General features: G+C 36.8%; 2 protein-coding genes across 2 annotated transcripts; one reads left to right on the forward strand and one right to left on the reverse strand.

Annotated features, from left to right (window-relative positions):
* The first annotated feature begins 688 nt into the window (after positions 1 to 688).
* Positions 689 to 3,398, forward strand: LOC133288570 (SNF1-related protein kinase regulatory subunit gamma-1). The gene is made up of 6 exons (XM_061486368.1): positions 689 to 896; positions 1,150 to 1,322; positions 1,694 to 1,873; positions 1,967 to 2,242; positions 2,727 to 2,892; positions 3,017 to 3,398. Exons 1-6 carry the CDS (start codon positions 725 to 727, stop codon positions 3,310 to 3,312), a joined length of 1,263 nt encoding a protein of 420 aa, XP_061342352.1. The 5' UTR covers positions 689 to 724; the 3' UTR covers positions 3,313 to 3,398.
* A 1,735-nt stretch (positions 3,399 to 5,133) lies between these two features.
* LOC133288525 (exocyst complex component EXO70B1) lies at positions 5,134 to 7,878 on the reverse strand. Its single transcript, XM_061486307.1, has one exon. The coding sequence runs from the start codon at positions 7,621 to 7,623 to the stop codon at positions 5,611 to 5,613; it is 2,013 nt and encodes a 670-aa protein (XP_061342291.1). The 5' UTR covers positions 7,624 to 7,878; the 3' UTR covers positions 5,134 to 5,610.
* Between the last annotated feature and the right edge of the window lie 2,019 nt (positions 7,879 to 9,897).

The raw sequence follows: 9,897 nt of genomic DNA on the forward strand, positions 1-9,897 counted from the left end.
GAAAAATATAACTCTTTTAATACTGTTTAAATTAATTCTTCTTTCAATTTTTTTTTTTACACGCCTAGTACGTTCAACTAATCTTTTATTTAAAGTTTCTGCCATTTTTACTCCACCAAACCGTATACACTAATATATTAAGGTTTATGAAAGTGAGATGTAACTGTACAAAATAATTAATCAATCATTGTTGTCTTTTATAATTAACAAATGTTTCAGTCCACGCAACCAAAAACAAATGTTTCAGCCTTAAAACTTAGACACGATTGAATATAAATAATTAATCACTAGTAGAGCAAGCATCGTCAATCCTATGTGCGCAAAGCACTCCCCAGCTCATGTTTCTGCGGCACACCTTTGTGGCCCATAGTAAAAACCGGATAAGGATGTGTTTCCAAAATAATGCAAATTTGGATAAGCATAGCGAATAGTATGGGGGGGACATAATTATTCACGTTGACCAATAATGTTCATCACACACAATATGTAACCTCATCGTAGCCGTACATGTTTACTCAGGTCAATGAATCAAGGTTAAAGTATAGAAATCCAACGGTGAGAACCTCAGGTGTAGGAGAGTAGTTTGCAAAGTGTTAGTAGATTCGATGATCCTATTTTTCAGTTAATTATTGGGAATGTTTCAACGAGGTCTTATAAGCTTGTCAGTATTATTGTAGTTAGAGAGAGACAGAGACAAAGAGAAAGAGAAAGAGAAAAGAGAGTAATGGCATTGGCAACAATGGGAGAGAGTCCACGGAGCCCAGAAGCGAAGCTGGGGATGCGAGTGGAGGATCTGTGGGATGTTCAGGAGCCACAGCTAAGTCCTACTGAGAAGCTCAACGCTTGTTTTGAAAGCATCCCTGTCTCTGCGTTTCCTTTGATTTCTTCAAACCAAGGTAGTAGTGACTAGTGATTGAGTTTTATTGACTAAATGATTCAACAACAAAAAAAAAAAAAGTGATTTTGATTCTACCCAGATGAAAATTAATAAATTATTTGATGACACCAAAAATAAATATTCTAGGCTGACCCTTATCAATTGATGCTCATTTCTTTTTCATCTTGTATTATCTGTTATCGTATGTGCCCTTTATTGTTTCTCTCTTACGGTTTCGGTCTCAACTTGCAAATTGTTTGTTTTGTATTTAGAAATTGAGATCAAATCAGACGCCACCCTTGCTGAAGCTGTTAAAATACTGGCACATCACAACGTTCTCAGCGCACCTGTGGTTGATGTTGATGCACCTGAAGATGCTAGTTGGATTGACAGATACATTGGAATAATTGAGTTTGCTGGAATTGTTGTATGGATTTTGCATCAGGTTAGACATATGTCACATCAATTCAATTACTAATACTCTTTCAGAATAAAAGGGGGAAAACATATATAAATCTGAAACTCACAATCAATTTGTATTTTCTACTTTATTTGATTCAAAACATGTCTAATTAAATCTAGTACTACTATCATGTCTAATATGAATGTACTATTTGGTGGGTGATCAGTGGTGATGTAATTTCTTTTTGGTAGTTAGATTATGTGATTGTTACCATGCATGATAGTGTTTTAAATACAATCATGGACCGTATGACAGGGGAAGTAATTAAATAATGATATGATACCTGTTGATTGAAGTAATTTTCTTGGATGCTTCATTTTCACATATAACCAATGTGACAATGTTCTTGACAGTCTGAACCCGCATCTCCTAGAAGTCCATCAACTCCATCAAGTGCAAGTGCTATTGCAGCTAAAGCTAACGGAATGACTTTTGCTCTTGAACTTGAAGCCTTAGGCCTTGGATCAGCTGCAACAACTTCAGGAAACTTTTTTGAGGATCTGACTTCTTCTGAACTTTATAAGAATACCAAGGTTGTATATCCATCTTTGCAATGTCAAGCTATATACTTATTTTAACCTAATTTTATTTAGTTATTTCACTATAGCTAACTTTTTAGCAAACAGGTTGGTGATATTTCAGGGACATTCCGCTGGGCTCCATTTCTTGCTTTAGAGAGATCAAACTCATTTCTAACCATGCTCTTGCTGCTTTCCAAGTACAAGATGAAGAGTGTTCCTGTGGTAGATTTAGGTGCCGGTAGAATTGATAACATTATTACACAATCTGCTGTGATTCATATGTTGGCAGAATGCGCCGGGCTTCAATGGTTTGAAAGTTGGGGAACCAAGAATTTAACTGAAGTTGGTCTTCCCCTGGTGACAGCAAAACATATCATCAAGGTGGGTACCTATCTAAAGTTGAAATTCTGCATCAACTGATGGGAATTGGTGTGTATTAGCATCAAACCTAAACTTAACAGTCAAGCATATAACAATACAATTGCAACAATATAAAATGGGGTTAGCATAATGCTATACTATACTGTATAACATTATCATACTGTTCATTATACCAACATAATCCTTCTTACAAATGCCGTGCCAATAGTAAATATAATCCACTGATCCTGCAACCCTCACAAATACATCCTTGTCTGCATGTTCATGCATTTCATCCACTATGCTTAAGATGGTATAATTTAAGCTCTTCAGAGCATTGAACCGTGTCAAGTCTGAATTCTCCATAATTTAATGCTTGTGGAGAAAAAGCTATACTACATTTCTTAAATTTGTGTACATATATGGCAAATGCTCTGAACTTGGATAAGTTATTAAGCTTGTTGATCTTGATGAACTTCACAAGAGATTGTTTCCTTGTTTTCAGGTTTATGAGGATGAACCAGTCCTTCAAGCATTTAAATTAATGAGGAAAAAGAGGATTGGAGGGGTGCCTGTAATTGAAAGAGGTGGCAGTAGGGCAGTTGGTAGTATAAGCTTGCGAGATGTTCAATTCTTGTTAACTGCCCCAGAAATCTATCATGATTATAGGTGTGTCATCACTTTTATTCTCATAGAATGGGCTTGTTTAGACTGCATTGCCCATATCTTCTTTCTTTTGTTGTTCTATCTGTTTCATTACTTAAGACTCATTTGATGTTTACACTTTTAACAGAGCTATTACAGTAAAGGACTTCCTGACTGCCGTTAGAAGCTACTTAAAGAAGAATAATAAAGCGTTGCCAATGGCAAGTGAATTTATTACTTGCAAAAAGGACTGTACAACCAAAGAATTGATTCAATTGCTTGACCACGAGAAGAGTCATAGGGTCTATGTTGTGGATGATGATGAGAATCTGCAAGGACTAATCACACTAAGAGATATCATCTCAAGGCTAGTACATGAACCCCATGGCTATTTTGGTGATTTCTTTGATGGTGTTCTCCCGCTACCTCCAAACAGCAGGGTTTAACAGGCAAGACATGAGGAAGAATAACCTGCTGTTACAGCAGGCTTTTTTTTTTTTTTTTGGTTAAAAAAAATTACAATAGTTTTCTAAGGAACAAAAAAGAAAAGGGGGGGTTGGGGTGGGGAATACAAATAGATCTATGTTCTTCTCTTCAGGGTTGAAGACTTGGACTTAAGTCTTTGTAACGTAGGAAGTTTAAGTTACTTCTACCCGTTTTAACCAATGTTAGAGTGAGACTATGTACTGTAAATTCTGGTGTAACCATAAGTTTTGTCAACTTTTAAAATGCAATTTCTTTTCACTTCCGCCTTGTTTCCCTTATCATGATTTAGAATAGCACGGGATGCACCAAATATATCACTTGATATCTTATTAAGATACAGAAAATGTAAATGAGGTTCAATGGCCTGGGAGCTTAATGGAATCACAGTTGTTGCCAGGAAAACAGGTACCCTATAGCAATGAAATGGACCCATTCTTTTCGATGGTCGGTTTGGAACGTACGTAACTTACTGTTCTTGCCAGGTAATCCAAACACCTGGGACTTGATGTTTTGCATCTGTCAGGTTGACGTAGCAAGTTGACAAAAACAAAGAAAAGGTTGACAAGTGAAAACAAGGAAACGAAGAAAACTACTCTAGCGGAGAAGTTACATTGAAACCATCTTTCCCTATCTTTTTCCCCCTCCGTCAAAGACTCCACCAATTGTCCGAATGATAGTGCACCATTGACGCGGAAACGATGAAAAACGACGTTCTGTTAACGTTTCCCCGTGACGAAGTTAAACAAATCAAGATGCAACTTTGATGCTAATTGTGACTATTAGCAGGGTAGGATGGGGACAGCTAGCTAGATAAGCTTGCGAATTATGCCTTCTCACAATGTAAAGGTTCTTACTTTCAAACCATTAATCCAATAGAATTGAAACAGGACTGATTCTTTCGTAATATAAAACATGATATTTCAATTTGACGGTTAACACATCAAAGAATAGTAGTACCGTAGCCATTCATCTTGATTTGCTCATAATAGATGCGCAATCAAACTTACAATCGCAACTCTCCGTGGAGAGATAAAGGAAAACAGTAAGAGGACATAACCATCCATATCATGCTACTTCACCGTGCTCAGGATAGAGCAATTCCTGTTGTTTTGGCGGGTCACGCTATCCAAACTGTTTTGAAACATGAACACTTGTAAAGATATCTTTAATAAAGACAAATTACCATTTCAGTTTTGGCCATTTACAAAAAAAAGTATAAATGCAAAGTAATAGCTGAATAAAAATGCAGATGCAATAGGATACCAAAAAAAAAAAAAATGCAGATGCAATGAGCATGCAACCATCTCTAGCTTGTAAAACTGCTGGAAAACAAGACAACTTTTGATAAGTAAAAAATCCACAAATTTAACACAGTAGTGAATTTGATATATTAGTAAGGCATATCCCCAGACAAGTGTAAATACTCTTGACGAAGTTAAAACTTTGAGGCAAAGGCGCAGCAGCATATCCACATAGTCAGAGCTACTAATTGAGATATAATCAAGGCAGTTCAAACTCTGCAGAAAAAGGTGCACAAATATAGCATCTAACAGTGCTGATAGTAGTTGTTACAAGACCACAAGATCATAAACAAATAATATAATTGTACTACTCAATAATGCATAACTTCTCCAAAACAAATGACTAACTCAGGTCTCACATCACATCAATACTTTAGAAAATATCATAATACCTATTAATCTATTTCATCCAACTCTTCTTGGATTATCAATAACATTCTGACAATCAAGGGAGCCTTTTCATGAGCAAAATTTAATCTTTGAGCAGATACAGTTTCTTTGACACCTATGTCTTATTTCCTCGCTTCGATTATCAGTTAAACATAAAATATGCACAAATAGTATGGTATATGCCAGGTAAAAAAACCATCGTCCTTTCAATATATAGAAAACTGACAATTATACAAATTGCAGATATGTAAATACACAGGATCAGGATTTAAGGTAGCTATAAGATTGAGAGTATTATTTCAACAAGTATAGTGATTAATGACAATAACATAGATAAGCTGTGTGAGACACTAGACTTGTGCATATATATAAAGATATTACAGCAGGAAAAACAAAAATTCTTTTTTGGTTGCTCAGGAAGAGGCTTGGGAGGAGAGTTGAATTTCACAAAATACAATGCTAACATTAAGACCTGTAAAATAAACATCTATCCAGGCAGAAGATACATATGACACAGGAAATCTTTTTCAACTAGTCCTCTTAAAATGAGTTCACCTGTTCTATATACTATGTACTTTTTCTCCTTATGTGATGCAATACAGCAGGGGATCCTTCAAACAAATCTGACAAATAGGTCTCTAGATCGTCTGGTGTGTACTTAATGTATTTCCCCGCATGCCTTCCCTCCAGCTGACTACCAAACCGCCCCATGAATGCCCGGTATGCAGGAAGCACCTTCTCCGATATAGATATTCGCAGCTCTTCTCGAAGCTGATCATCTGGTACCTTCCAAGCTGTCTGAATCCTATATATTTCTTCAAAACATGCGTTGAAACTCTTGAACCTTTCCTTCAAAGCCATCTTTGAGGCATTACTAGAGCTCCCTCCAATCCCTTCATCCTTCAAACAAGACAAGGCCTTGCTCCAACAGGCTCTGAGATAGCCTGTAGCATACTGGCGAATCTGACCACGGCGTTTACGAATCCAATCATCTCCCAAGACCTTCCCAAGATCTGAATCTTTCACTTTCCGCACTAGGTAATAGAGATTGTTCATCAAAAATATCTGTTGCATTGCACTGTCTTCATAAAGTCTTGATTTTTCCACAAGATTATACTCAAGCTCAGACATCAACAACAAAATTTGACGTCCTAAGGGGGACATGGCCTCCAACTGGGAACCATCACCACCAAAATCATTCTGAAAACGGTAAAGATCCTCTTCAGTGATTTCCAAAAGTGAATCCATAGGGTCACCATAATCCACAAGCAATTTGAGGTAATTCATGACATAACGAGGCAAAGGATGAACATCCCCAGTTACTACTGGCTTTTTGGAAGTCTCATTCCGAATACAATTCTCAAACTCAGCAAATGTCCCTTTGGCAGCCTCACCAAGTCCACTCAACACTCCTTTGGCTTCACTGATCACAAGCTCATCCGAAACCATAGCCTGCAAATCAGGCAAAGCATCCCTCAAAGCCTCGTACATATCCAATATCCTAAACAACTTCTCCGGCGACCTCTTACAAATTGAAATGGCCTCACCAAAATTCAACAACTGCATAACACACCCTTTAGCAGTCTCATTGAAACAAATCTCCTTGAACTCATCCAAATCACCAAACAGAGTATCGCACAGCCTCTTCTCGCCACTCAACAGCACCCCAACAACAACCTTAGCAGCTTGCACCCAATTCTTCATTTTCTCATCCAAACTCTTCCATTCAACCTTCTGAACCTCTTCAATACTAAGCCTCTCAACACCAAGAGTAGCCAAACACTCATCCAAAGCGTCACGACGGACACTGCTATAAACCTGAAGGCACTCCCTTTCGTAACCAGACCTAACCATTCGATCGATGATCTCTCTGAGGTCAGGCACCGCATCAGGACGCACCAAATCCACGAACAAATCGTCATCTCCCAAGCTCGCACCACGCTCGTGAAACCGATGAGAACCTCGATCGCTGACCTCGCCGAAGCTTCCTAGATTCTCGTCGATTGCGCAGTCGTGCGAAGCGAACGAGAGCGAAACCCTCCTGATCGAACCGTAGCTGCTCACGGCGTCGAGAGGGATGGTGTTGCAAATCAACACGTGGCGCAACTCCTCCTCAAGCCTCGACATCGCGAGCTGGATCGCGTTCTCAGCGCGGTCCACTGTGACCTGGCGGATTCTCCCGCTCGACGACGGCGGCGGCGGCGGCGCGATCGAGAATTGTTCCATCCACAGGATGATCTCGTCGACGGCGGATAAGTACTCGACGGGGCCATTCGGAGGATCGAAGAGCGAGGTGGATTGGCGGGAAGGTTCACCAGAGTGGGATGCATCTGCAAGAATGACCTTCTCCGCTGCTTCGAATCGGTCAAGGTCTTCATCGGAAGAGGATTTTGAATCCTCGCCGTTGACGAGGTCAGAAATGCCCGAGAGGCGGTTGTCGAAGGAGGAAAAGATTAAAAGCATGTCTTGGCGATCCTCTTTGGCAGTATTAAGACTCTTCAAGATCTGTTGAGCGGTAGCGAGAACCCGGTCGTCTCCTCCGCCGCCGGTTCCGCCGCCAATACTTGTCGTGGTGGTCATTCCTTCCTCACCGGAAGGGTCTAGGTTTTTTTTTTTTTTTTAATAAAAAAAAAAATTAGCAGAGTATTTGATAGAGTGAAGTGAAGTGAAGGATTTGAGGTTATGGAATTGTTAGAGCGAAAAGGGAAATGGAAAAGGAGGTAGAAGATATATGCTCGTGAGCATTATTCTCGCATATGTCACAGTTTGTGGTTTTTTTTGTTTTTTTTTTGGTCGAGTGTTGTTTGGGAGATGTCAGAAAGTTGAGAAATAGATAGACACTGTAGGCCGGCTTGGGGTTAGAGTTAAAGTAATATATACATACAAAAAAATGGATGGTTTCAGTTTTCTATTTGGGACACGCCTTGCTAATCACGTAGTGTGGACTAATTTATGGATCTTGTAAAGATCTTGCTTTTCACCATTTTTATTTTTATTTTTGCTCAGCTGTATAGTAACTCTGTCTTACTGTCACGGTTCTTATTTGGACAAACTCTTTAATTTAAAAGGTCTCGAATCACTATGAGTCGGAGGTGGATAATTTAACTCCGGATGTAAAGAATAAAGTATATTAATAATGTACTTTATTAATCTCACGTGACATAAGAGAAGCTCTCTTATATCATAAAGATAGTTATAAGTGAGATCCACTCACTTAAAGAAAAAGAAAAAAAAGTAACACGGAAGTCGATGTATGTGTAGGAGAGAAAAATACTCTCCTACAGCACAAGATAATATTTTCCCATTAATAATTTGATCTTGATTTTCGTCAATCAATCAATGATTATTATTTTTAAAATTAAATTTATTAATTAATTATTAATTCACAATAAATAATAATATTAACAGAAATTAATCGTTAAGATATGATAATAACATTGATAATAATATTATTTTGTAGTAATAAATTTTATCCCATTAATAATTTATAATTTGAGAAATCAATTTTTTTAACAATATAAATTAAGCAACGTTATACTTACAACCTATTTTTGTTTACAACATCTTATAATCATATCTTAACCGTTGATTTTCACCGATCAATGATTATTATTTTTGTAAATCAAACTTATTAATTAATTATTAATTCATAATAAATAATAACGGTTGATTAGCATAAATATTGGTTAAGATATGGTTATAAGAGGTTGTAAACAATAATAGGTTGTAAGTATAATATTTCTCATATAAGTTTATTATTATATATTTGAAATTGTTAATCTTATAAATTAATTTGATTGATAAAGAGAAAAATTCAAAAACCTCACTTGGTTAATTTTTTTTTTATCACTTATCTACGCTTTATTTTTTATCACTTTATTTTTTTTTTATCGAAGTTTACTTATAACACTTTTAAAATTTGGACTAATATCTCTATTTTTCCTTTGTGAATTATTAAAAAAATGGGGAAATAAGTGATTAAAAAAACACATGGGATAAGTGATTTTAAAATAAATCATAAAGAATTTTTTAACCTCGCAATCATTAAAATTGAAAATACTCATTGAACTTGTTTTGAGAGATGGAATTGAACAAGTTCAAGGGGTGTATGACCATTGCTATTAAAATAATAACTTATCTACGATTGTATCCATTCAAAGAACTGATAGCGCAATAGAATTTGACATGAACGGTGGATCCATGATAAGACCTTGGTATTGCACCTTCCCGAAGCATCAAACAAAGGATTAGAAGGCACGGGAAGGACAATGCTTCCATTCACAAATCCAAGCCTACTCTTGGAATAAAGTGCCATCGCTGCGGCTCCTATCCACGTATGATAAATTCTTCTCATCCATTTGAAACAAAGACAAGGGTTGACTGAGTTTTCATTGAGATAAAGGAAAAAAATGGATTCCTTAGATTGGTAAGGAATTCAGGAATCGAGCTCTAGTTATTCGTGTTTGGATTGCTATAAAATGAATCTAAAGCTTAGAAAAAGAGAGAGAAAAGTGGATCAATATTAGGGCTCCTAAGAGCTCCGATACCATCTTGAAGAGAAGAAGTTTTTTAATCATTGAATGAATTGAATTACATTCTATATTAACTGATACAACCTGTAATGCATATACATAAGCTACGAACTATTAATAAATTACTTTAGCTGACTAATTTTACTCTAACTAACTAACTCTATTATCAGTTACTAACATAAAGTAGAAATAGATTAACAAAAAGGAAAAGTACATGTGTACATATGAGAAATGAAAATGCATATGCATAGCATAAATATCATACTAGATGATAAGTTGTTGTTCTGATAATTGCAAATATGGGGGTTTCTGTTCAATTTTC

Source organism: Gastrolobium bilobum, unplaced genomic scaffold (assembly GCF_033153095.1).
Source record: "Gastrolobium bilobum isolate Gb01-03AN ecotype WA unplaced genomic scaffold, APGP_CSIRO_Gbil_v1 utg45580, whole genome shotgun sequence".
In the NCBI taxonomy this organism is placed as follows: domain Eukaryota; kingdom Viridiplantae; phylum Streptophyta; class Magnoliopsida; order Fabales; family Fabaceae; genus Gastrolobium; species Gastrolobium bilobum.